The 27,109-nt window shown below is 47.1% G+C and overlaps 1 protein-coding gene across 1 annotated transcript; it reads left to right on the top strand.

Moving 5' to 3' along the window:
- Nucleotides 1-217: 217 nt before the first annotated feature.
- On the top strand, nucleotides 218-27,079 carry wtip (WT1 interacting protein). The gene is made up of 8 exons (XM_084351937.1): nucleotides 218-2,428; nucleotides 8,704-8,805; nucleotides 18,781-18,848; nucleotides 19,981-20,043; nucleotides 20,372-20,502; nucleotides 21,010-21,061; nucleotides 21,896-21,964; nucleotides 23,554-27,079. Exons 1-8 carry the CDS (start codon nucleotides 928-930, stop codon nucleotides 23,704-23,706), a joined length of 2,139 nt encoding a protein of 712 aa, XP_084208063.1. The 5' UTR covers nucleotides 218-927; the 3' UTR covers nucleotides 23,707-27,079.
- Nucleotides 27,080-27,109: the final 30 nt, after the last annotated feature.

Raw genomic sequence — 27,109 nt, forward strand, 5'->3', positions numbered from 1 at the left:
ATACAAGGTTAGAAGAGTCTTTGATACTCCTACATAACCTTCCCAAAAGGACCCACAGCACAGTCAGACATAATTGGACATGATCTTAAAATGCATACACTCCAGTGAGGACAACCTGAGGATATCTTTATTTTATATAATCAGAGATGAGACTGAAGAAATAAAAAAAAAAAAGGTGCATAAACTTTAAGCTTCGTCCTCCATATTTCCTAATTCACTGCAGTTTATTCCTGGTGTAAAAGGAGTCGGACCAGGTGAGGCGTGCTTTTGTGTGGTATTTCAGTCTGCCTGGGATGAATGCAGACGTCCCCTTCTCTCCAAACTATTCTCTTTTCAGAGCCGGCAGCCCCTTGCTGAGTTGGTCGCAATCATTGTTTCTCTGCAGCATTAACCACATTCCAGAGAGGCGCAGCGCATCCCGTCTTCATCCCCGCATTCCTTTTACGCAAACGAGTCCCCCGTGCAAAACGGCGTTTTGCTCGGATTTTCGTGCGCCTGGCGAGCTCAGACTCACACACGACGGTTGTTTGTGGCGTATGAGAATATCCAGGCGACTTTCTTTCCCTCCACGGCGGCCGTGAGCGAAAACTAGAGGAAAAACCAACACGGGGAAATTCCTCCGCGCAGCGCGCCATTGACTGTAAAGACCTTTCAACTTAACAAAAACTGAAGTTGACAAACGTATCCCCTGTCGGCTGAAACTGTGAGAAAGAGTTTGTTTTTTCGGGCGAAAGGGCGCAAAAGCGAGAAGGGAGACGATGCGGCACACGGCGGAGCTTCATGCGTCCGTCGGTGGTTTTGTGTAAAACGAGGCTGAACCGCCGCGTTTTGTTTTGATTTCCATGTGAAATGCAATTAGTGCTCCGCGGTGCTCGCTTAGTTTGGCGGAGCACACTCTGAACTTGTTTCTCGCCTCGGGAGCACAACATGGAGCACTATCAGGAGGATCTGGGACTCCGGGCCAGTAAATTGATGGAGGACCTTTCCCTGTACGATGCCTACAAGGACGGGATGTACAACGCGAGGAGAGACTTGGTGATTAACCCCGATTTGGACTTTTCGGCTCCGGCGGTTGCGGAGCACAAAAGTAAGCCAATGAATGGCACCTCTGTGCTCCACCAGCAGCATCACACTGTGGAGAATTTCACGTCTGGGAATAAAGTGTACAACGCGGCTCCGGTGCGCCCCGTCAACTGCACCCGGACCGTGCCTGTGGATTTCTGTGCCCCTCAGAGAGACGCGGTTTACAACGAGGAGGGCTGCTGCACCAAATCCGAGGTGGCTCTGCCGTGCTACACGGGCGCTTCCGAGAGGCACCGGAGGTACTCTCTGGAGGTGCAGGGCCACAGGTACAGCACCGGCTCCACCTTCGACGGCGTGCCCCTCAACAAACCGGTGGCTCTGCCCGGCAACAGGTGCAACAGTGTCTGCATCACCAGCAGCCACGACGGCAGGTACAACGCCACCAGCCCCCGGTCCAGCCTCGCGTCCTCCCTGTCCTCTCAGGAGCAGAGCAAGCATGCCAGCCCCAGGTCGAGCATCAGCAGCCCGCGCACCAGTCTAGTGGTGCCGGGTCAGGACAGGTACACCAGCCCCAGGTCTAGTTTAGTTCACTGTGAGGGCAACAGTGTCCTCAGTCCCAGATCCAGCTATGCAAGCACCGCCAGCGACACGAGTAAACACTCCAGTCCCCGGGCCAGCCTGAACAGCTGCGACTGCTGCAGCAAGCCCAGCAGCAACCGCACCAGCGGCATCAGCATGGGCTACGACCAGAGGCACACCAGCCCCAGGTCGAGCACGGCGAGCCAGTACTCCTTCACCACCAGCCCCAGGTCCAGCTACTCTGACTCGCGGTACGGGCCCGTGGTCAACCATGATCTGGAGGGGGCGATCCTGCACGCGGCGCCGCTGGCGAGTCCTCGGTCCAGCATCTGCAGCCAGGACGGGAGCGCAAGACCGGGGACCACCGCGAACTGCGTGGTCAGCCCGCGCTCCAGCATCTCCAGCCACAGCTCCAGAAGTTCCCGCAGCTCCAGGGGGTCTATGAGCACCTACCCGGAGCTGCAGCTGCCCTCGCCCAGGTCGTCGATGCTGGGCAGCAGTTTACACGAGGACACGCTGCTGCAGGAGTTTGGAGACTCCAACGGGATCCAAAACCGCATCCACCTGCAGGGACTGTCGTCGGTGCCAGAGCCCCAGCAGCAGTCAACCCAGACCGGGGGGACTGCGGAGATGACCGCGGGGTCGCCGTCATCATTTAGCTATGGGATATCCACAAAAGCAGCGTCCTCAGGCCAGAGGTTTAAGCTGCCCTACCAGGTGACCCCCAGCCGAGAGAGCGGGCCGAGCCAGGCGGAGAGACGGCTGGAGGCGCTCACCTTGGAGCTGGAAAAGGAGTTAGAGATGCACATGAAGAAGGAATACTTTGGTAGGTAGTGTGGAGTCCAGGTTTGGTTTCTAATGAACATTTGGGTCTTTTTCAAAACTTGCAAGTAGACATGATCAGAAAGCAAAAGATCAGGACGTGCAAACATCTGATGCTTAATCAGGAGGTTAAAACCAGAGTTAAAATGACCAGCACCCTCTTATCAATACTTTATATTCTATAGGATGAGGTCTGGTTCTGTGGCTAACGAGAGCTCCTGGGAGTACATGAACATTTGCCAGTGCTCGTGGCTTCCTGCTTGATATGAAATACTTCATGTGGTGGCAGCAGCTCAGCTTCAGATCGGGCAAACCAACATGTTGTCATGTAACACACACCTTCTCCTCAGGTGCTTTGTGCTCGGCTCTGATGCTCCGTCCCCCCTGTCCTCCTCCAGCCCTCACAGGTATCTGTGAAGGCTGAAGCGTTGCACTCAGGAAAAGCACACAGCCCAAAATTAAGTTTCCCTTTTATTGTTTGGCTTTATTCTGCTGAATACAATGAGCTCTCCATGGCAGCATTTGAACAAACATGCAGCAGCGCTACACAGAAATGTCATGTGTAACTGCAATTCAAAGACAATAGCGTTTGCTGCTGTTCTCTGTGCAGGAAGGGGTTATTTATAGCTTTGTCATCTCTTCAAGGTCTATTTGTCAACCCGCTTATGCCACATTACCACTAACAGGTCCTTCTGTGGCAGATAAGAGTGGCTTTGCAGGGCAATACTAATTTCTGTCTTGGCAGAGCTAACATTTGCACAGCGCTGCACCTCGCTGAATGGACCCTTCTGTTCTGCCACAGCAGACAGCCTTCGGTCATTCAGGACAGCGCGGTCTGGATTTGTTGCAAAACGCAGTTATCATTCTGGAGGAAAGAGTGCACGTTGTGGTCGGTGGTGCGAGCGCGAGGCCGAACGTGTTGGGGTTCACCAGCGGCAGTAACGCGGCCGGCCGTAGAAAGGCCTGCTGAGGAAGTTGCTGTCTACCTCTGAATTAGCAGCCAGACAAATGGCTGCAGCCGGAGAACAGTGGCTTGTTTTATAGCCAGCGCACTTGCTCAGAGTGAGGCCGAGACAGCTGTTGATTTGTTCCAGGGGAGCAGGTGAGAGGAGGAGGAGGAGGATGGAAGACGGGAGGGAGGAATGAGGAAGGACGACGAGGCGGGGGAGAGATAATGGAGAGAGAGGGTGGAATCAGATGGAGATGCAGGGAGAGAAAAAACGCAGTCAGACACTCAATAGAGACAGCTCTGTTTCCGTAGCGACAGTGTAGAAATTGATCGCCAGGTTTTTGGGGTTTTTTTTAGGGGGGTTGGGGAGGCCCAGCGCTGCTCGGCTCGGCTCGGCTCGGCTCTGCTCTGCCTTGTGTGGCCTCTGTTTGTTGTGGTGGCGAAGGAGCTGTGAATCAACAGCTGGCCCGATACAAGCCTGCAATTGAAGCAGCAGAGGGGAGGCCCACCGCACCCCTTACCCCTCCCCTCCTCTCGTCTCCCCCACCACCACCCCGCCCTGACTCCCCCGCGAAGCCCTTCATTAACCAGCCAGTGGGGAGTCGGGCAACACCAGACACTTGGCACACGATCTTGGCTGGCGGGCCAGACATAGTTGGTGGGGGTCAAGTCTGATCACCTGCCCAGAATTATAATGGCAGTAGTCATGCACACACACACACACACACACACACACACACATGCTGACTTATGGAGAACAGCACACTGACACATTTGTGCTTTGTGTACACTGTACATGCACAAATTGCAGCTGACATCAGATAGGATGTGTAATTATTCTTAAGCCGCGCTTTAAGTTTTAAGCCCTCAGCATCCTCTGATGTGTCAAACACTCTCAGATGTCTCACAAGTGAAGACCTCTCTCCAGCAAGTGACGTGGTGTTTCCGGGCTTTGATGCCGTGAAGGCGATCTGCTGCGCTCTTGGAGGGGCCGTGATTATTTTTTATTGGAAAGATAAATGAACCTGCTCCGTGCGCGGTAACCGAATCACTCCCGTAAGACGTGCACAGGTTCACAAGTATTCAGCAATCCATCCCTCTACCCATTTTTACATTTCATTTGTTTGATTGACGCTCCTCGCGTATCCGGCTTTTATCCGGAGACTGGTTCTGATATCGTGCCGTGAGAAGTGAAAGTCGCACAGCGAGCGGTGGTTAAAGTTTCATGAATCAGGCTGTGGAGAACCTTCTTACGACTCGCTGCACGTCCTGTGTTGTGTTCAGCGACGGGGGGATGTGAAGTCGAGTGATGTATCAATGATGTATCAATATTACATCTGAAATCCAGATTTCTGATGTAAATACTTGATTTTTCACATCCTCTGTTTTTATTTCATCATCAGACTCATCAGTGTGAATCTCAGAAGCATCGGTAAGCCAGCGTCGAGCCGTGCGATCGTAAAAAACCAAACCTTACAGCTCGATCTCGACAACAGTGTGTGGTTGAAAAGGTGCAGGGATGTCTGTGCATCGAGCGGTGCCGTTTTATTTTTAACCCCAGCGAATGCACAACATCCTGTCCTTGCCACATGGACATGTTATGAAATGGGTGCACGAGGGATTCAGCATCCTGTTTTTTAAACGAGCAGCTTCAGTCATTTCCCCCGCTGTCCTGTAAAATACCCACATCCTCACTTATGAGACACTTCCCATGCTGACAAATGAAATCTTGACAGTGTTGCCAGCACATTCTTCATAGTTTTATTTTAAGAAACCGCAGTATAGCTGCAACCGGAGGGAATAAAGTAATGAAGGTAAATCGATGTGGCTTTATAAATAAATAATCCTTTTTTTTTCTTCCTTTTTTTCCCCCAGTTTACCCGCTGGGTAGTGAGTCAAAGCCAGAGAGCCGTGTCAGTAATTGCACGGCTGTAGATTCATTCTGTGGGAAAGAAATGGAAAAAATAAGACAGTACGGAGGGAGGATTTTTTAAAATATAGCTGCCTGAATGTCCTCATTGTGAAGCTAAATGATCGTGCGTAAGAATACCGTCCACACACTTATCTCACACCTGACATCAGACGGATGTGCGGTGGGTCGATCGTGCTTGATTGGTTCACGTGAATACATGTTGAAATCCCGGAGGAAACCTTCCTCTGTATGAAAGCGGCAGGAGGCAGGATGACACCAGAGAGACGAGTCATAAAAAATACAGAGTTTGTTAGTTATTTTAGCACAAATGATGAAATGTGCAACTCCACCCAGTAACATTCACAATCTGTGGAGCGGTACTACGGCGAAAGAAGCTTGTCCGTTGTTGTCATCGCCCCAAAAAAAGGAAGTGTGTTGTTCTGATGCAGTAACGGTTACAGGAGGAAGGGTCATGGTCTGGCTCGTTTTGGCTTATCTAACACTAAACCTAACCCTCATCAGGGAGCAGCCACATGCAATAATATAAGATTAAGAGTTGAGATTTAAGTGTGAGATGAGGTAAAAGGGGAAAATTAGGTCGTGACAGTGGCAGAAAGTGATCCAGCGAAGTAAAAGATACATACAGTCGCACTAGAACAGAACAAGATCGATCAGAAAAACAGAACAAGGATCTAAATTCAGCATGTTATGTGGTCGTGGGCGCCTGTGTTACATGCGATACTGATCAATTCAACATATACAAGTGAAGCTGTTTGTGCTGCTGAAGTGGAGAGGAAAACTCACATCAAGAATCTTAAAGAAAGAAGGTTTAATCAACATTTAGCGAATGCTATCCGACCCAAATGAAGCACGTATAATTAACTGGGAGTAAATGTTCAGTGTGTGCACGATTTTCTCATAAAAAGGCTGCAAAAGGGCATTTTAATCTACAGTCACGGTCTCTTAGTCCATAAAGATGTCTTCTGTTTACACGGTGGCCTAATGTTCAGCCAAGCTGCGTTGATGGAGGAACATTTCATGCATGGCTTATGTGTGAATGGGAGCAGGGATTGATATTTAGGGTTAATCCGTAGAGTCGATTTCCAACCACAGGCCTTGTAACATTTTCTGGGAAAACGCTGGTTGTGAGCAAAAGCACGTGCACGGTTACATCCGTCAGGCGAAAGACTTCTCCCTCCGACACTTTCTTATCCTTTAATGTTCCATTTAACGCATAAAATAGAGTATCGAGTATTATGTCGGTTGAAATCCATCAGTGTTGCATCTGCTGGACTGTTATTAGGTTATTATTAGTTTATCATCAGGAGTTATCGAGTGCGAAAGAGGCTCAAACATCTATTTTAAAAACGAGAAGCTGCCAGGAGTCGGATCAGAGCATCTCCGGCCCCGCAGCGATGAATCATGTCAGTTTATCAGGATGACATTTACACTTTTATTTTAGAGAAATAGTTTGAGATCATTATAAGTTGACTCGTTGTGTTCTTATCGGCCATTACGTTCTCTTATCTTTGCTGAGTGCCTGAGTGAAGTCACGAGTGCAGGTCTCGGCAGGAAACGCCAATATTTGACTTTGATTCCGATGAATTAATTTTTAATCAGGTTTTAAAGGGAAGACATGTAACCGCCAGGTGGTTTTCATTGTACCCTTGTCCTTTATCTGTTCCCTACAATGTCACTGCTGCACCGGAGCTGTTAGGAAAGGGATTATTGCTTTAGATAGCCCGGGAATTCCCACGATTACGTCACAGAAAGCGTGTCCCTGCTCTGAATCCTAAATCCAAGATATGGAATAATTTATCTGTAGGGGGAGAAGAAGGAGGAGGGGGTGGTGGTGGTGGTGGTGGTGGTGGTGAGCAGCTCCCTGTCGGGATCTTGTGTCCTGTCGGCACTGTGACCCTGGACTCACCCCACCCAGGCTTTGACCCTGCACTCCCTGAGGAATGTGACCCCAGTGGAGGTCGTCCTGTGCGTGAGAGTTAGGAGATCGTTAGTCTGCTGCCGCCGCTGCATCCAGATAGTTTTATGCCACTGTTTCCCCATCATACTCTCTGGAGCAGGTTGATTTAGGGTAAAGTAGGAGCACTTGTGTACCTGTGGCTCGCTGGGTTATTCCGACCTCGGTTGGTCAGTGCGTCGCTAATGTCTCCCCAATGGTAAAAGTGCAACATTGTGATTGTGTCGTTTACAAAAAAATATTTTCTTAAGGTGGTAAAACTGCTCTGAATGTTGCCGGGCTGCAACTAATGATTATTTTCTCAATTAACCGGTTAGTTGTTTGGTCTATAAAATGTCAGACAATGGTGAAAAATATTGATGTGTAGAAAATATTCTCATTGACGAGACAAAACCAATTGATCTGTCGTCAAAATAGCAACAACGAGATGTCCACGATATTAAAAAACAAAGGACAAACAGGGAGCCGTACTCTTGTGCATGAACGCGACCCCTGTCCTGTGTGGTTCACTGTAGCCGACTTGCTGGACATGGTGACACTCGGACGCGAGCAGACACCATGCTGCTCTTTTGAATCCACAAAATCAATACTGTTATGGCTACAGCTGTCATTAAGAACAACGAGGTCGTGTCATCAGTGTTGTTGCAGAGAAAATGGCTGTTTGTTCAACCTCGGGAGCACATTATATTCACATAAAGGCCCGGAAAATCTATTTTCTTGAGTACTGCACCACAAAGTTGTTGGTGGTGCGCACATTGTGTCTGGCCTTCCTGACAATCCCCTCACCACAACACTGCTTTTCCTGCCAGAGTATTTTAATATGATCGTCAAGTAGTAGTCCTGCCTTCAGACGGTGTGATGTAATGCATGTTTTTGGATGGAAATCATTTTAAGAAATATTACTCACACACGTCTTTCCTTCAAAATAGAGTGTGAGTGTGTGTGTGTGTGTGTGTGTGTGTGTGTGTGTGTGTATGTGTGTAATTGCTGGTTATTGTTTGACACAGTTTGATTTCGGAGCTTGACACGTTTTGACATCTCTGAGTTTCATTTTGACGTTTGTCTTCTAAAGCGACAGCGGCAGAGGGAAGCAGAACTTTTTCTTTCTTCTTTTTTTTTTGCAGATATGGCTCGGCAGAGTTGCTTTTTCATAAGTTTCTCAGCAAAGCTCCAAGAAAAGTGTCAGAATATCCAGCGATTGTTTGGTTTTAGTGGTGCACGCTGGTTTTAGCAAGGCACCTTCAATGAGTAGCACAACATCCACTCAGTCTTAAACTTGTTAGCATAGCATTGGTCTTTAGGATGATGTGTAATTATAACAATGGCAGTGTTTTATAAATGTTTCCCGGGAGACATTCAAGGATGCTCTTCTTCCACCGTTGCATGCCAAGTATTGTGCTCAGGACACAAAACGTCCACTAACTGACCGCCTGTCTCTTACAGGTATCTGCGTCAAATGCGGGAAGGGAGTGTACGGAGCCAGCCAAGCCTGCCAGGCCATGGGGAACCTGTATCACACGAACTGCTTCACCTGCTGCTCCTGTGGTAAGTCAAACTGTTCGATGTAGTGAAACAACTGTGACAGCTGTGGGCTGTCGCTCACCTCAGTGCATCTGGCATGTGAGCGCAGCCGTTCACCATGGCGGCCGATCTGGTGCCAAGTCCGCCGGTCAGAGCAACATCTTGTGTTACATTTTTCGGTTTTGACCTTTTAAACATACAGGAAGGAATGACCGCCCTGTGTATTTGATTGTCTTGACTTTTCTGTAGAGCTGCAGGTAGCCGCTTTGAAACGTCAGAAGCTGCATTTGATTTGGTATTTTCAGCTTCCCCTGTCGTCTGCTTTCTATATTTGGAGACCAGACTGGTGGACCAGAGATGCTGTATAAATCTACCTGTTTAGTTTACAGTTGTTGCACTAAATTTATGGTTGGCACCTCAAAAGTACCAGCTTCAGTCATCTATTTTCAGCCAGCCAATTAAATCAAACTGCCACTCCTCTTCTCTTCGTCGTCGTGTTGTACCCAGTCTCTGTTCTGCAAATGTTCATATTTTGTTGCAATCAGTCAACTGCGAGTAGCGCAGACATCATCATTCGTCTGCACTAAGGGCTTTTTTTTCAAGGTCTGACACAGTGGGACCCACTGCAAGTGAAATTTAACCACCCATCCACAAACCCCTCATTTCCATCTGACATCCAAAGCTTCAATAATTACTTATAATGCAACATGAAGAGGTTAATATTATCAGATTTTAACACTCCTGCTATTCTTCTTCTTCTTGAGTTCACATGATGTTTTGGAGGATGTAAGGGTGAAGTAGAAGTAGTTGCTGCAGTCAGGATTCAGTGAGTTACGCTGTGGACTACAGCTGGAGCTTATTTGTGTTTACAAGTTAGCTTTAAAAGAAGATCATTCTCAGGCAGGTTTTTGACATATATGGAGCGTCTCTTTTAAATGAATTCAAAGCAGATTCACTGACATTTATTCGGAATGGACATTGGAGATAAGTGAGTTACAGATATGTGCATCATGTCTGTGCCTGTCTGCAAGGCGTATGCATGTCGTTGCCAGTTGTAGTTATCGGGTGCTAATGGTCTTAAATACATTAATTGTCTCCATGAGTGGTGTGCCACGACAGCTGCTGCAGCTGCAGCCTCTGATAAGCCGGCAGAATCACCGGGACAAACTACAATAACCAGCCTCACACATTATCCTCGCCTCACATCTCTGCCTCCGTGCAACATCCTGCAACACTCCTCACATTTTGAAAACCTCTGGTCTGCAGGGAAGATATGCTGCAGTTGCTATGAGCAGGTCGTGTTTTTTTTTTTACAAAGGGTGAGGACATAGTTTGATTTAAGCACAGCTGTGTCGATCTCACCCAAGCTTCTTTGTGGCCATTTGTCTGATTCTGCCCCAGGACAATGATGCCTACGTTCTTATCTCTCCTACAAAGCTCCGATTGGTCGATTGTTTTAAGCAGCTGTCAATGAGCGGCACCGCTGCACGTATTTGAATTTGAAAACATCAGACATGTAGGCGGTGATCGGAGGTCTGGAGGCTTTAAGTTTGTTTGCCGCTTTTCAGGTGATTGAAAATCCATGAGTCTGACTCTTCAGATGTGTTCGTGCCTTTGATGCATCCCACAACGTAGATGCTGATGCAGCATCAGTCAATATCAGAAAACTTAGAAAATGTGGGATAATGCTTCGGTTTGTGTCCAGCTGCCTCCCACCTTCACCATCTGCACATCAGTGTGTTTTTTTTTTTCATACCACGTTGCTCTAAGCTTCAGCCCGCCGCTGTCTCTGCTGAAAAAATTATCATTAGCATCACCAGCCTGCTGTCAGAGGTGGTGTTACGGCCGAGGATCAAAACAATCGGCTGCTTAAAAAAGATCCTCCGGCCTGAAGTCTGTTTGGTAGAATAACAGGGAGGCTCGGCTCTCTCTGCAGCAACAAAGAAATGAAATGCCGACATTATTTGGTCTTTAAGACTGTAATTAAATCTGTTCTTGTGCTCACAGTATAGATAGTGTGTGCGTGTGTGTGTGTGTGTGTGTGTGTGTGTGTGTGCGCTGAACGTCCCTGTCACTCGACTCCAGCCCTCCTCTCCTGTTTCCCGGGGAAACAAGAGGAAGATGTCGGGAGAAAAGCTTTTTAGGCAGGTTGCTCCCATTCATATGTGTAGCATACATGGATACTGATCCTCCACCCGGACCCCACCCCCCTCCGGCTCTGGGAGAAACTGCCTATAATTTACATGTAACCAAAGCCAAATTCTTTCCGATTTATTGTGTGTGTGAAGAAAAGAGGGGCCAGATGCTGAAGTTGCGGGGCAGCCTCTGACCTGGTTCAGGCCTAAGTGCCGTGTTTAGGGTTTGTTTACACTCCAAAAATAAAGGTTGTTTGTAAATTCGATTATTTCCTCGAGGAATGACTGGATTACTTCTGAGGGTGGGGGCGATTGCATCTTAAAATAGCTATGTGGGACTTTATTGCCGTTAGACAAAGAGCACAGACGGCTCCCTCAGAGAATTATTGTGTCTTTTTTATTGGAGGAATCGTGTCCAGGATTAGCTAACAAGCCGTTTTTTCTGTGCTCGGCGCAGGTCGTCGTCGATAGCTTCGCAGGCCACCTCGCCTCTCGAGATGGTTTATTGGTAACGTAAACTCCGTGATGTATCATTTGACCTCGTGTGAATGGGAATGTTTTCTTTTGGCTGGTGTTTTGAAGGCCTCTGAGAAGTTTAGTTTCAAAGTGGCTGCACTTGTCATAACACAATCCGGTGATTTATCAGGAGCTACGTTCCGATGTTCCTGTTTGTTTTTTGGTTTTCTCTCTCTTTTTTTTTTTTCTTGAGTCGGGGTCCTCCTGGAGTCTGGAGCTCCAGAGTGAGGCCGAGTTTGCTGAGACATTGCTCGCTGGTAGCCTTGGGCTTTGTTTAACCATGCATAATTGAGCCCTCCTCTTGGCTTACTCCCATGGTTGCACCCTTTTTTCATGAAATGGCCAAGAATGCAAACTACCCCCCTCCACTTCAGCCGGCCTTCCCTGGAGGACCTCAATCAGACAGTCACAAAGTGTACCAGACCTGCTTATCAGAGGGGGCCGGACTGGCATGGGCTCACATTAAACGGCACATGCACGGAGAAGTAACGCACAAAGTACGTGTGCAGACACATGCACACAAGTGGAAATGGTTTCAGGTTTCCGAGGTCAAAGCCGTTTGGATTTCCTCTTTTAAGAGTTGCATTAAATGTCATTATTTCTTTTGTACCCAAAGTACATCTGCTGAGGCACGTTTTTATGCAAAGTGTTAAAGAGCAGTGCTCCCTCCTCTCACAGCTACTATTAAAGCGCTCTTAAACAAAGTATTTGCGTCCCCTCTGCTGCTTTAACGGCAGCAGGACAGTCACCGGGTCTGTTTTCCCCCACAGAAATGCACTTTAACTGGAGTGAAATCATATTTCCGTGTGACTCTAAGTCAGAGTGTTGCTGAAAATAAGCACGCCTTCTCTGGATGAAATAATGAAGAAAAAAAAATAAACATGCTGCTTCAGGCTGGATGAGCAGACTGTCAACCGCAAGGCTGATGACTCATTTCTGTGTTACAGTAATCCCAATGGCCTCTGAAAGCACTGGCAGCGGTGGAGAGCTCAGGGGCTCGAATTCCTCAAATCTTTCGCTGCCACCAGTTGCATGTGCCAGGCAGCGGAGATGGGAAAGATAAGAAACGCATACGCTCTTTAGTGTTTTGTTCCCGGAGGTGCCAAGCACACAGTTTACATGCACACTAAGTATAGCAGCGTTATTAGAGATAATTGGGCTGTGATAGGAGTAAGACGATACTCCTGTCAACCACATCAAGTTTCATCTTTAACATCCAAACATCTGTATAGATACATACCACTCTATATATAGTTGTGAGATCCAGTAGCTTGTTAACTACCAACAAGTGATCTCATTAGCAGGAGGTCACTGAGCTGAATGCTAACAAGCCTGGAGCATTATTGTATATTTGCCACCCTTGATTTAACCTTTCCTGGTTTGTTTGGACTGGCAGCCGTGCAGCTGAGTTCCTCCTCGTCTTTAAAATAATAACAGGCTGCTGTGAGTCGACAACGCAACTAGAAAATGTGTCACAATATTTCCCCTCGATGTGAGCCGCAGCTCAGTATTATTTTCGCCGTTGATTAATTTATTTAGCTTTTCTTCGTTGGCATGAAAAGTTGACTGCACGTGAGCCTTTCTAGCTCGGGCACGCGGCACGGCAGCTCGTTACCTCGTCGTTACGCCTCAATATTAGTTTGTTCTTTAGCGATGCCACTCTGTTTCCTCTGCTGCTGTACCAAGAGTCAGTCTACTGTCCTTTTTCGAACATGACGTGGACAGGTTTAATGGTGTTTGGAGGGTTGTCGGGAGTAGTTTTGTCCAATTCTGAAGCACATAAAAGTACTTTTGCAGACATTTCACATAAAATCCTCAAAGCACTCAGGCTGCAAGATGAGAAAATAACAGTGCATTACAGACTGGAGGATATCATTAACATTGTTTTTCCAGTTGAGCTACAGAGAGAGAGCTGTCTCTCATCCCTCTCCTCGACGTCGCTTCTTTTTCTGCACAGTCGAGGACATGTTTAACTCTGCAGTTGTCGCCACATTTCCACCAGCCTTTCCCTCTACTGCTGCACTTCAAATCCAGAGGCTGAACCAGCTATGTGGCTAAGTCCTGTCTTTTTTCCGCCCCCCTCCTTTTGTAGATCCGTCTCTCCTTGTCCGCTTTGAGCCCACTCTGGGCTTGCAAATATCAAACAGGTTTGAAAATATCATGATGTCCTGCAATCGCGTCTGAAATGAGTTTATATGGGAATCATACCAGCGCACACGTAATCAGAGCCTGACATGACACCGTGCAGGAGTATGTGTGTTTTTTTGGTTTCAGTGTTGCTTTGCCTGGCTCGAGAGGGCACGGCAGGAATAACCGTTCAGAACACGTCGATGTGTTACCGATGCGAGTGAATCACCGCATCATTCACAGTGGATGATATGCTCACTGCTGCCTGCCTTTCTCCAAAAATACTTGAGACTGCAGGCCTGCACAGGTTTGTCAAGGCACGGTGTAAAAATAAAAAGCTCCTTTTGTGAGCAAATCACCAAATTTATATGTCCTTCTAGTTTGGCCACAGCTCTGGTTTCTGTGCCAGAGACAGGAAACAGAAAGACTGAGTGATGCATCCCACCAGCAAGAGCGAGAGCTGCACCTCCTAGTCGACTGGTTTATTGTCAGTGACAGCGTGACAGAGCTATGGTATAAATACTCTGGTGATAAAGTATAAATAACAGGAGACATCCTGTTGTGTTTGCCTGTTAGTGTGGACATCGCAATTTTTACAAAAACATGTTGAAACACAGCCCTCAACTCTGCTCTCGGCCCTGAGAGGGGATGAAACGTGACGTTGACGTGCGATCAGCTCTTTCGTCACGAACGCCGGCAGGTCTGGGTCTGTTATTGTCCGCTCAGAAGTCATTACTCATTCTGATTGCACAGCCAGAAATTCACAGATGTGATTGTTTGTGGTGTTTGGCTGCAGCCAGCGCCTACTGTAAACCGCTCGTTTGGTCTATCAGGCAGTATCGAAGATGTCATACACGAGGATGTGTGTTCAGTTACAAAGATCCAGCGAGGCTGCCCGCTTCATTCAACACTTTGTCTTTAGCTCTAGCTTCGTTATTAAAAGCCCAAGTGCCAGCCCATCCAGAGATTACAGTTTTAATCCCCAGTTACTAAAACATGTGACACAAACTGATATAACATTTTGGTCATGTAGTCGCCTCAGTATGAGCTGGAGTGTGTTGCCAGTTGTTGAATAGTTACAGACGAGAGCTCTGCGATTCTTTATTTTGTGTTATCTAGTTTATTATTCAAGTAACTTTATGTTTACTGTATCTTTTATCTCCTAATGAAGCCGACTCTGATTTTACATCAAACACAGATCATGTCAGTGGTTTGCTAAAGGAAACAGATCCAACATATTTCATATATTAATTAACGATTAATCCATAATCGATTGTTGAGGCAGCCGACCATCGAGTCAAGAAATGACTTCATGTTCTCATCCCTAATCCTGACAGTTGGGAAGATATTTTCACATATATATTTCCACGTCAACATGAGCAATCTTGACAATGATTAAACCAGAAGGAACAAAGAGGAACAGTGAGCACATGCTGTCTCACACCAACAGGCATCTGACCAAGAGGAAGTTGACAAACACTTCCACAAGGAATGTGACCTGATATGACTCACTTCTGTGATAAGTATTTAAAATGTTTGATAGGAATACTTTTTCACCACAGCATACGGGTCCTGCTTTCATAATGGCAGCCTTGTTCATCTCCATATTTAGGCGCGACACACCCCCGCGGTTGAACCTTATCTAAAGGTTGTCATTCCAGCAGGTCATTACAGTTCATAACGTTACGTTTTCGAACATCAGACTGGTAAACGTGCGACCTTAACTTGCCATAGAGAGGAGGTTTGCTTTCTTTGGCTGAAGTGGTCTCTGTTTTTAAAGCTTTGACTTTATTTGCCTGGAGCTGAACCTCACAGATGGACCTTTATCCGACTGCACATAAAGAAATCCTGTCATCTTTGCTGACTTTAACTTGGAGGAAGGTCTGGCAGCACAGTTCTCATTCTGTTATAGGGTAAAAAAAACAAACACTTTGTCTTCGTCTTTGTCTTTGACTGCGCTAAACCCAGGATGCAGCGATGGTGATCCTGCTAAAGTGTCGGGGGGAACAGCTACTAGCTTTCTAAAGTTTGTACCGTTAATCTCCAGGTTAGTGTCAGAGTCACATGCAAGATTTAGCGTGTAGGTTGCTTGCTTGGAGGTGGTTGTTGTTTGATGAAGCCACTAGGGTTGTAACGATCAACTTATTCAATGATCAACGATCCAATAGCATCGACGCAAAGTGAAAACATCGATTCATATCGCCGCCATCGTTGAGATACGGCTTTATTTGGAAATTCCCATGGCGTGTCTGTGTCACTTTTTTGTCCATGTGCAACTGATATATCTTTTTTTTCAGTTGATATAAAGTAACTGATTGTGTTAAATGGGCAGATGATATCATCTCATATCGATCGCAGACCCCTGTATCGAACTGAATCGAAACCGTATCGTGGCAGACTTTGTGATATCAGCAAATAACGCATTGTTTTCCAAAGAATCGATATATTATCATATCGTGGTGAAACTGTGATTTACACCTGTAGTAGCCACCGAGATTTTGAAAACAGTAACACACAGATAGCGTTAGGAGGAGGGGAGTGCACCCTGAAACAGGCCCAGTGGCGGGCTGCATATCAATAGTCTACATCCAGTCAGTCAGACTAACAGTTTCGATTGAGCCAAAAACATTCGATAGAGAGAACGTGTGTTTCTTTTGGATGAAGTAAAACTTTGTTCAGGGCAAGAACACATCGACTTGCATCCAGTACAGAAGATCATCTTTAACAGATAAAACAATAAAGTCTGATCTTTTTAAAGGGCATGAAAGGAAAAACAAACAACTTGAGACTAGAAAACAAGGTTGAAAATCCTCCTTCAGTACCAATAACGAATTCACTCCAGGGTGTCAACTGCTGTATTGTAAAGGGTTATTGCTCCAGCTGAAAAGCTACCTGTAATTTCATCTGTCGCCATGGCAAAAAACCACATATCCCTCATGATCCCAGGCTCTCAGCCCCCTCAGTCATTTCTTTGAGACCACTGCATTGATGTTTTTTTTGGTCTGAACACCTGGAAAACCCTTCAACCAGTGAATTTTGATGGAAGCTCCAGTTCCTGATTGCGTGAACAGACTCGACACAACTGCTACACAAGAGAGAAATTTAGCCGGTTAAAAAAAAAAACCCTCGCCTTGGTGACACGTCGGTCCTCTTTCACCAGACCAGCGCTCATTTCCATGGCAACACCATCATTCAAAAAACGAGTGCATTAGCAGAATGAGCTCTGTTTCCTTAAAATGACAAGCAGCCAGCGTCACAGAGGGCAGAGGTCAGGGCCTCAAAGCCTCGCCGGTGAAACGCTGCGACCGTAAAGACAAGCATCTAGAGCGAGGGGAGAAAATCAGTCATCGTTATGTCGTCGTTAATCATTTTGTGGTTCCAACACATGATTAAAGAAATGTTGTTCTGATATGAGGCTCCAAATTATGCTCGTTAGGCTTATATTTGGGTTTGCACAGCTAAGTTAGCAGAACTCTGACTTTCTTCCAGACAGATAGTAACTTGTAAACAGAGCCGCCGGTTCTATCAGTCGCAGCGCTGCGATGAGGTTCAGGCTCTCTGTCTGGTGACAAAAGGCCAGAGGAGAGAGAGGCAGGCACGGAGCCCTCCCCCCCGCCTCCCTTTCTCGGCGAGGGGAGCGGGCAGAGAGCGGGTGTTGGAGAGGTGTGGGGGGTTGAATGGGACCAGCTAGTGACCTCAGGCAGAAAGAATGTCCCCGTTTGCTCAGTCGGCCCGCTCCCCTAGCAGCGCTCCACACAGTCATCAGCGCTGGGGCCTTTGTGTTCACCTTCCAGACCCCAAACTCCAGAGCAGAGGCCACAGACGAGCACACAGCAACACCTCGCAGCCCCTGCTGCTGCACTGTTCACTATAATCTCACTGTTCCTGCGAGTCCAGCCTCGACAAAGTCTCCGTTTTTTGTTTTTTTTTTGAAGACAGTGTCTCCGAAGAGTCGCTTCGCACGGCGTTCATCCTCGATTCCCCGCTTTTCTCTCTTTGCTCCACGCCACCAAAATGCTAATTGCTCCTCAGTCTCAAAGTCTTAAAAGTCTCACCTATTGTGTGGACGGCATTCCTCGGCTGCTCCAGCCATTTATGTGGGTGTTAATGTATTGCCATCTCCCGGCATTGTGACACCGTGTTTGTGTGTGAAATACAGCGATTGCATAAATTTCAGTGTTAAAAAGAGAGAGAGGGAGGGGGGCAGATTTCCCATGCTGGGACACCCATGCTGGGACACCCATAAAATCAATGGTGGCTCGGGACGACAATTAAATCTGACTAATCCAGCAGATTTATGAGATCCGTGTGCTTCGTCTGCCAGGCTCGGGTGAAGTCATCGCACTGCCAGAGAGACACCGCTGCTGTTAAATGAATTTGAATGGCCGAGCTGTAAGGGGTGCATGGCAGGGGGCTGCAGAAGCCAGCCCGCAGCAGAATTTCTTTTTAAGATTGGATTCAGACTTGGATTCTGATGAATGAAGACTCACCCAGAGGAATTCAACACTCGGAGCTGGAAGCTCAGTATGCTGAACCTGAGCCCGCTGCGGTGTAACCGTTCCTGTAGATGTGTTTGAAGGTGTAGATCTGTCTGCAACTTTTGACTGTTTTCACTTCTTATAGTCTTTAAAAATGTCCGAAATGATGACAAAAGACCACAGAAAGTTGGGAGTTTTTATTCGATAATGATGCGCATGATTAGCAGCGATGTTTGGATCGAATTATCCAGTTTTAATCACTTGATTTGTTTTAGCGTTGGTGTTCATGCCTGTGTCAAAGTTAGAGACATCCTCCCCTCCAGGCTGCTATTGTCGGTCTGTCTGTGAAGGGTACACAATGGCAGGGAAGGGGAATAGGAGAGGTTTGTTTTTGGGGGGGGGGGGGGGAGGTTTGGAAAGCAGCCTGCTGTATTGATTTTGTATGAGTTGTGAATGGATTCCTATTGGGATCAATGGTCGAAGCAATTAAACGGAGGCGCAGGCAGGATGTCACTTAGGTTCGGTCGGCCATCTGCTCCGACACTGACCTGCTGTTGTGGTTGTCGAGTAGAGGGGGGAATACAGTGTGATATGTTTGAAGGAATCTTGCCCAAACTATGGAAAACAGCCGTAAAAGTACCTGAAATGGGTGTCCGCTTACTTTTGGCCATGTTGTGTATCTGCAGCAGCACTTTGCTTCAACTGTACTTGAATATGAAGGATCTTTGTGTCTTTCTTCGCAGGGCGGAGGCTGCGAGGGAAAGCGTTCTACAACGTCAACGGGAAGGTCTACTGCGAGGAGGACTTCCTGGTAAGTCACCTGTGATGTTTGTGATTTGATTCTGGTGGCGCCGCATCATCGCCTCACGGTCGGGTCGACAGAGGAGCGGGTGGAGCAGAGAGCGAGAGATTAGGATCTCGGGCTACATTCTGCAACCCTCCAGAGGAAACAGACATCGCGGCTACAATTAGGAGTTTAGCGCCGCCCCTCCAATTCACACTAATTTCCCCCAAATTTCCCCAAGGAGCCCAATTACCCCCCGAGCTGCTCTCCGGCACTTGCAATTAAAGACAGGGAAGAGGACAGCTGTAGCTCTCAGGCTCCCGGTCCATCTGCTTCAGGTTAGCAGGGCAGATGCAGGACCTGCTCTGTCGATGCCTTCATGCTCTAAGTTTAACTCAACATGTGACAAAATGATTTCAAATCATGGAGGAAGGAGCTTACAAAAGGTTCCCGTAATGTAACGTATCTGCTGACGGTACTTCCTGTTTATCGCCAGCTTCCCCTTAGAGTTGAACATGTTAGGAAATACTGAAATTCCTGTTTCTCTCTTTGCAATCACTGCCTCTCAGTGATGAACTGTTTCTGGAGGTCAGATGACGGGATGAGCCTAATCTTCTTCCGTCGCCCTCGCACGGCTAAGACTCTGCTAGTCTGTCCCGTCACCCCGGGGATGTCTTGAGGGTGGGGGGTTTGTGGCAGATGGTAGATCTGGAGTGGGGATGTCAGGGCAGGGGGGGGGCAGCTGCCAATCACCACCTCCCACCTCCACCTGGTAGCTGTGTCTCCTCTACCAGCCCCCCTCGAGTCATCGGGTCACGACCCTGAGTGGGCTGAGAGCTGCAGATGGTCACCTTCATTATCTGCCTGTGCTCGGGGTTTAAGGGAAAGGAGCCATCGATGAAGGCACTTTAACTTTAACTGTATGATGGGAGCAGCAACCTTCTCCTGAACGTGTCAGCTGAGAGACAAAGAGCTCTGAAACAAACTCATGTTAATCTAAAGAGCGCAGCAGCACCCTCTATAGATGAGCTGTGGACCGGAGCAAGTTCATGCATCAGGCGTGAAGCAGTGCACGTTCTCCTGAGTGCATGGCAGCACAAAATCCTCCAGAACTCACTGCTGAGGATAATAAACCCAGTGTGTCTCGTCTCACCCACAGTACTCCGGTTTCCAGCAGACGGCCGAGAAGTGCTTCGTGTGCGGTCACCTCATCATGGAGATGGTAAGAGCCTTGCATGTCATGCAAAGAGTGAATGCACGTGTTATATTAAACATTTCCCCGTCTTCTTGAGGCGTTAATGAGTCGAGGACGTTGCGCACACGGGTTGCATTGATATTAAAAGTAAGAATTTTCATTTTCTCGGATCTAGGCAGCCGTTCACACATAATATTACTTCACCGTCACCGAGCTTCCTTTTTTAATCTGCGCTTTAAGAAATATCCCCACTGTATTATACCGCATGAACTCCGTGGCCTCGCTCCCAAGACTTAATGTTATCTTGTGTGCGTTTCTTCCCTGTGTGTGTCTGTGTGTGTGTGTGGGCGTCCAGATCCTCCAGGCGCTAGGCAAGTCATACCATCCTGGCTGCTTCCGCTGCGTGGTGTGTAAAGAGGGTCTAGATGGAGTGCCTTTCACCGTGGACGTCGAGAACAACATCTACTGTGTCAAAGACTACCACACGTAAGGACGACGCCGATCTGCTTTACACAGTGATGTAATGTGATGACTGCACGACAGACTGAGGGCTCACGAGCGAGGGATTTTTGGGGATTTGGGACATGGAAACAGCAGTTTAGGGCTTTTCACACTGCATATCCTTAGCCGTATGCCAAGAGTTGACCCTGGGATAACCTAAGCTCACGGCTTTATGATTCAAACTGCACTTCTTCTACTCCTCTGTTGGAGCATACGACTAATGTTTACACTCTGTTTCACATCGGCACCTTTAAGTGTTAAGTAGAAGGTAAGATTGTTCAACCCTGTGGGCTAAGTGCCGTGTGAGAAGCCCTTTTTTTTTTTTTTGGGTCACAAAATGTACTCGCTCTACTCCTGCTGCCCCGTACTGACCTGGTCTGATCTGGAAAATGTGCACGATGTGTGGAAGAAACAGTCAACTGATTTCCACTTCAAAGAGAAGAGGAGAGAAATTTTTCCAGTCTGTAATTTTTGTTGTCACTTTCATGACAGGGTTTTCGCTCCCAAGTGTGCCTCCTGCAACCAGCCCATCCTCCCGGCCCAGGTAAGGAGCAGATCTGACAACAATAAAGACACATGCTGGCTAACGACTCGCACTGAAGTCCTTAGTTATCAAGCTGAAGACACGTTTACAGACTAGATTACGGAGATTCAAAGCTAAACGTCTGATTTTAAAATTCAGCCTTTCATGTGAGATAAATGTGCCTCAGGCAATGATCATCTTGGTTTCTATTAATATGCCATGTAGCAGACAAAGTACTGATATCTTTCCACTTTCACACTTGACAAAAAACTCACTAACATCCACCAACATCTGGCTTTTTGTCTTTAATGTGAATGTGTATAATCTGTATTTACTCCCGGGTCAGATGACTCTGCAGTAGCCACTGTTGTTTATCGGCTGTGATGAAAACACAACACCCGAGACTCGCTGATTTTCACAGACGGACTGAAGTAAATGATGTTTTAAGAAGTGACCACCGTTACATTGTCAGTGGCGTCCGTCTTACTGCCCGAGCCTCTCCTGCTCTTGCTTCTTGCACCTCTCAACAGAGATTAAAAAGAAGCGAGATGTAACACTCCTTTGCTGCTTTCATCATCGGCTCAGGAATAAAATGAAATTCAGAATTATATTCATACTTTTTAAAACGAGTCAAACATCTTCCTGATCTAGTCTGACGAAGTGTACGATCTGATGCTTTCTACTGTTCCCTGTGTCTTCGGCACATTTGTGATGATGCACAAGAAAAAAGAACGAAAGACAAACTTCTCTCCTGGCAACGGGAAAGGAGTCGATTGCTTATTTTAGCGGGTTTACCTACGCTTAAACACTACGCTGGTGTAACGGGAGCGTCTCACTGTGTGTTTGTCCCTACAGGGCTCTGAGGAAACCATCCGGGTAGTGTCCATGGACAAGGACTACCATGTGGAGTGTTACCACTGCGAGGTGAGGCCTGCGCACCGTCCACACACACAAAAACAAACACACACACACGGGGTATGAGTCAGAACAGTCTGCGATGCATGTGATTTGACTCGAATCAATTCAGCGTCGTTCTGTGTGATTCAGTTTTTCAGGCTGTTTGTGAAACCGACACTTAATTCACACTGTTTAGCCGCACACATCCACTCAGACCCGCAGACACAGTGAACCTGGGTAAGAGCTGCAAAATCGTGGGACGAGACCAGACTCTGTATTGTAGTGGCGAGAGTGAATCACCGCTGCAGTCTGTTGTGGAATGAATGAAACACACACACACACACACACACAGAAAACACACACAGACGGATACCAACCCAAGGTTACTGCTCAACATTGTGACTCATTCACGAAGCACATTCCAGCGCTGAGCTCTGAACTCAGCTGGGGACGTGTTTTTGCTCGAACCAGCCTTGTGAAATCATCCTGCCACTCTGCTCCGTCAGATGTTTGGTGTTTCAACATTAACATTCTTCATGCCACCCTGAAATGATTCGTCTTTTTTTTTTTTGGCTCCGCATGGTGAATATTGAATCCAGAGACAGATGTGCTCTTGAGCAGGAAAAAGCGCAGATTGATAGACCGCTTCATAGAAACGTATCAGATCGTTATGTAAGCGGTGGGTAATCATTCAGCCGAGTTTGTGGAGGGGTGGGTGGGTGGCTGTGGACAGAGGAAGGGTAAAGTCCAGAGCTGAATCACCCCCGAGGTGGTAAATTCATGACATATTGGAAAAAACTATCACGTTTTTCAGATTTCTCTAACACATGCCTCCGAGGTTGTTTTTCCTTCCTAACTTAACGAGGCAACAATACTGAGCAGAAGATACTGTGAGTGCAAACTCATTCATCATACATGAATTTTCCAGCTGCTTATTCGGGTCTGAATCAGGACGGCAGTCAGTTTACGTAATCCCTCCAGCATGTTCAGGGTCTACCTCAGGGGGGGGTCACAGGATTCCTCCGCAGCTTCAAGGTTCAGTGTGTTCATTCATAAATAACTGGAATTTGCCGCGTCAACCAACACGAACATTTATAAGAGAAACTGTAGACGACGAGTACACGAGACAGGACAGGACCGTCTGACCCATCTGAACATGCACAGCTGTCTGTGACGGGAACACGTTTCACTCAGGCTGAGCGCTGTCGTCACCGCGAGGGTCGAGCACAACATCTCATGACTGAGGTCACGGCGTTATTGCGTCAGTCCGTCCTGCCCCTCAGTGAGCCCTCACTCTTTTACAAAAACTCACCCTGACTAATTACAGTTTTCTGCCTAAAATTCACTGTACCTGACTATATAACAGTATATGTGGTCATTTAGCAGACTCGAACTTAAAGGAATAGTTAAATGTTTAAACCAGGCTAACTGTTTTCCCCTGTTTCCAGTCTTTATGCTAAGCTAAGCTAACCGGCCATGGGCTGTACCTTCAAAACCCAACCGAGAGAGACAGAGAGTCTTCTCATTTAACTCTCTGCGAATAACCATTTTCCCAAAACGTCAAACTCTTCCTTTAAATAGATTTGGGGTTTACTGATTGATTGTTTCTCTTTCAGGACTGTGGTCTCCAGCTGAACGACGAAGAGGGCCACCGCTGTTATCCACTGGAAGGCCACCTGCTCTGCCACGGCTGCCACATCCACCGGCTCCAGTCGCAGGTCCCTGCCCACATGCCCCCCAGCTACCCCCTCCATGTCACAGAGCTGTGAGGGGGAGGAGGGCGGGCAGCAACTGAGCCCTGCCTCCCAGGTGATCCAAGACACCAGCAGTGGGATAAAACAAAGGCCTGCGCCCCCTCCAGCAGTTCCAGGGAAGCCTCTGAGCTGCCGCCCCTGTCCTCAACTGGACGGCCGGGCCGTGGACTAACACACACTGCGCAGCTCCCACAACAAGCCCTGTGGTCACATGACAGGGCTGGGAAAAAAAAGGGTCCCCCTCCTCCTCCATCTGTGGTCCTTTCCTCCCCCCTTCCCCTGGGGTGCCTAAACCCTGAAAGCCAACACGCCGGCTCACCCAGAGGCCCCTGATGACGTCACACCTCCTGACCCCTGCACATTCATCAAAGAGAGGGTTTTTGGATCGTAGGAAGAGGACGCAAAATCATCTCTCTCCACGCTTCCCTCTCTTCCTTTCCATGTTTTTTGCATTCCCGTGCTCTGACCGAAGCGGTTTACCGCAGTGGACGTCTAGAGAGCGCTGCTGATGTCGGGGAAGGCCAGGGAACGAGCCCCGCTTACATGCCAGTGCTGGCTGGACCGGACAGACCCCAGGGTGGGCGTGCTGTGCCTTCAGAGCAGGCTCTCTCCGTGCAGCTTCTAACACTGAAATGGAGCCCTGCTAAAAGGCTATGCAAAGGACACCCAGCATCGTGACACAGGGCTGGGAGTAGAAACGATTAACTCATCGCTCCTCATCCTGCACCGCCCCGAAATAACAGATGCACCGTAGCACCACAAGCCCAGAGGACCGACTGACATTCCACTTAGAAGTCTTTAGACGAGACCTCGAGAGAGATTCACAAGCAGTGTCTTAATTAATGATTATATTATGACAGAAAAAAAGAAAATTTTAGATGCACATAGATTGTCTTTTATATATGAATATATATTTTGCAGATGTTTTCCACATAAGATCATAGATGTAGATTCTGTCTCTGTTTTTTTTTTGTTTTTCTTTTTTTTTTTTCGTCGTCGCTGCGCTCGCGATAGATTCAGAAGTGAAACGCGCTGCGTGTCACGCCGTCTGAAGCTTCTGAAGATTTTGGGTCTGTTGTATCATTTCTCCTCCGGGACGCAGAGCCGCTCCGTGTCTGTCGGCGGGTCACAGAACCACGCAGGCTTTGTTAGGAGCGGACCTGGCTCAAACAGCATTCGTGTTCAATTGTTCAATTCCACTTTGAGTATCAGGTCACTCGAGCCCAAATCACCTTTTTGGCAACAAATGTGTTCCTCTTAGTAGACAGCTACGTTTGTTATATTTAACTGTCTTTGGTTAAAGCAGATTCTTAAACACACGACCTTCATGTACTGCATCTACAGACTTCTCTGACCTTCTGGAAAGGGTGCTACTATTTTGCCAAGTGATCACACAGAGCTCGAAGATTACGATTTAAATTTAATCTTCTAATCCGAGAGCTTATCTAGGAGTTGGTCTTTAATACTGAGATTAAGGCTCTTTGCTGGAACACTAAAAGACACTCAGCAGTCATCATAGAAAATACAAACTGTTCTCCCTCAGAGATATGCCCCCAAAATAGATCTCTGTGGTTTAAACTACATGTAGTTTACTTTTACTTTTAGCTCTTGAAGATTTGGCTGAACATTAGTATGTGAAAAATGATATGTGAAAGTGTCTCAGTAGTTGTGCGACAAACAGACGACATGTTGTGTGGGCCAGACGTCTGACTAAAAAATCATTAATGGATCATTTCCTTATTTATATTTATGTAATTATTTATAACTTTCCATGCTAAAAACAGAACCCTCGACTGTAGTTGTTTCCTGTCACCGACACCGTCTGAGTGTGGCATCTGGCCCGTCTGGTACTCAAAGAGGAATCGCACAGTTGAATATATATTTTTGCACCAGATCTGTTCAGGACACTGTTTCCTGGTTTGTTTTCCAGACACTGGTTTTTTTGTCATGTGAGCACTGAGAACACAGTGCGTTTACTACGAGGAACCTCCACTTGTCCGCATGCCTTAAGACAGAACAGGTATGTGTGTGTGTGTCTCGCAGTCTGCTGCTGCTGTGTTTGGGGAGGACGCTCCCTGAGAAACCCGGAGCTGCTGGTCCCACCCGGAGGTTTTTTTTCAGGGGGGCGTCCTCTCACGTTTCCCTCGCTGGTTGTGTGCGTCTGCGTGGGGCAGACGCTTGCATGTGTGCGTTGTGTGAATGCGTATGTATGCAAAACAAAAAAAAAAAAAAGGACATGATATTCAGAGCTACGGTGGTGCAGGGTTGGCGCTCGGTAGATCTTTCTCCTGTCAGATATTTAAGGGAACAACTGTTTTTGAGGAAAACTGCACGTGTATGCAGATAAACCCCAACTACGTGTGCTTATTTCAGATGTAAGCAAATCGTGTAAATGTGTAAGAGAGTGTGTGTGTGTGCATGTGTGTGTGAGTGTGCGCCGGTGGCAGGGCCACGGCACATGCACCTCACTGTGTTTGCAGGGCAGCGCAGCACAATGACCTCTGCCCTCGCTGATTGATTTTGACGACCGCGTTCGTTCATCGCATCCCTTCTTCCAGATGTTTGTGTCTCAATTCCTGGTGTCGGCTCGGACTTCCTGTCTGGTACCTTATCGGTGGGGTTTCACACTTATGTTCCAGTAGCTGATATATATAATCGTCTGACTGTAGCGAACTCCACCCGTCTGGTACTCAAACAAGAATAAAACAGTCACCAATTATGTTGCACACAAACACTGGCCCAGCTCTTAGTCATACTGTATTACTGTACGCGCAGGTCTGAATAAATACTACTGAATGTGTCAAAGACAGACTGAAGGCAGGGGTCACCACAGGCAGAAAAGTGCTTTCTAATGTAACCTGATGTGATGAGATTTCATTCGAATGTAATAATGATAAGTGTTTGTTCTCCTCCCCGGTTGGATATTTTGTAAAAGGACTGCATATGTGAGACATTCCCCCTTGTTGTTTGATTAACCTCAGCTTTGTACAGGGGTTCAGGTCCAGTCATGTGTGCCATACTTGAAGAATGAGGCATTTTTTTTTTTTGGAAACTTGTCTGCACAATATCAACCCCCCCCTCCCCAAGAAAAAAACTTAACAAGATCAGAGTGTATCCCCTTTTAAAGATGTCTTAATTCACCTGTTTTTAAAAAGTACTACTTCAGTTTCTATTGCATAGCACACAGATAGTTACCCTGTACATAAAGAGGCTAGTTTTTTATTTTATTTTTCTGTCAAAAATCACTTGGAAAGAGAGAAGACTTCCTTCTTCTCCCATACTGGTAGTTCCAGCAAAGCACATCTCGACACCTGTCACACATCTTTTTGTATCGCTAAGTGTTTTGATTACCTAGATGGTTCATAAAAAAAAAAAAAAAAAAAGGAAACTAGATCTATTTATCTAAACATGAAAAAAG

Source organism: Pagrus pagrus, assembly GCF_965226575.1.
Source record: "Pagrus pagrus genome assembly, chromosome: 1".
Taxonomy (NCBI): domain Eukaryota; kingdom Metazoa; phylum Chordata; class Actinopteri; order Spariformes; family Sparidae; genus Pagrus; species Pagrus pagrus.

Excerpts from the sequence above, each read along its gene's own strand:
- wtip (XM_084351937.1), top strand. The coding sequence starts at position 928 with ATGGAGCACTATCAGGAGGATCTGGGACTCCGGGCCAGTAAATTGATG. Across the intron at positions 2,429-8,703 it reads CATGAAGAAGGAATACTTTG|GTATCTGCGTCAAATGCGGG; the intron begins GTAGGTAGTGTG and ends TGTCTCTTACAG. Across the intron at positions 8,806-18,780 it reads CTTCACCTGCTGCTCCTGTG|GGCGGAGGCTGCGAGGGAAA; the intron begins GTAAGTCAAACT and ends CTTTCTTCGCAG.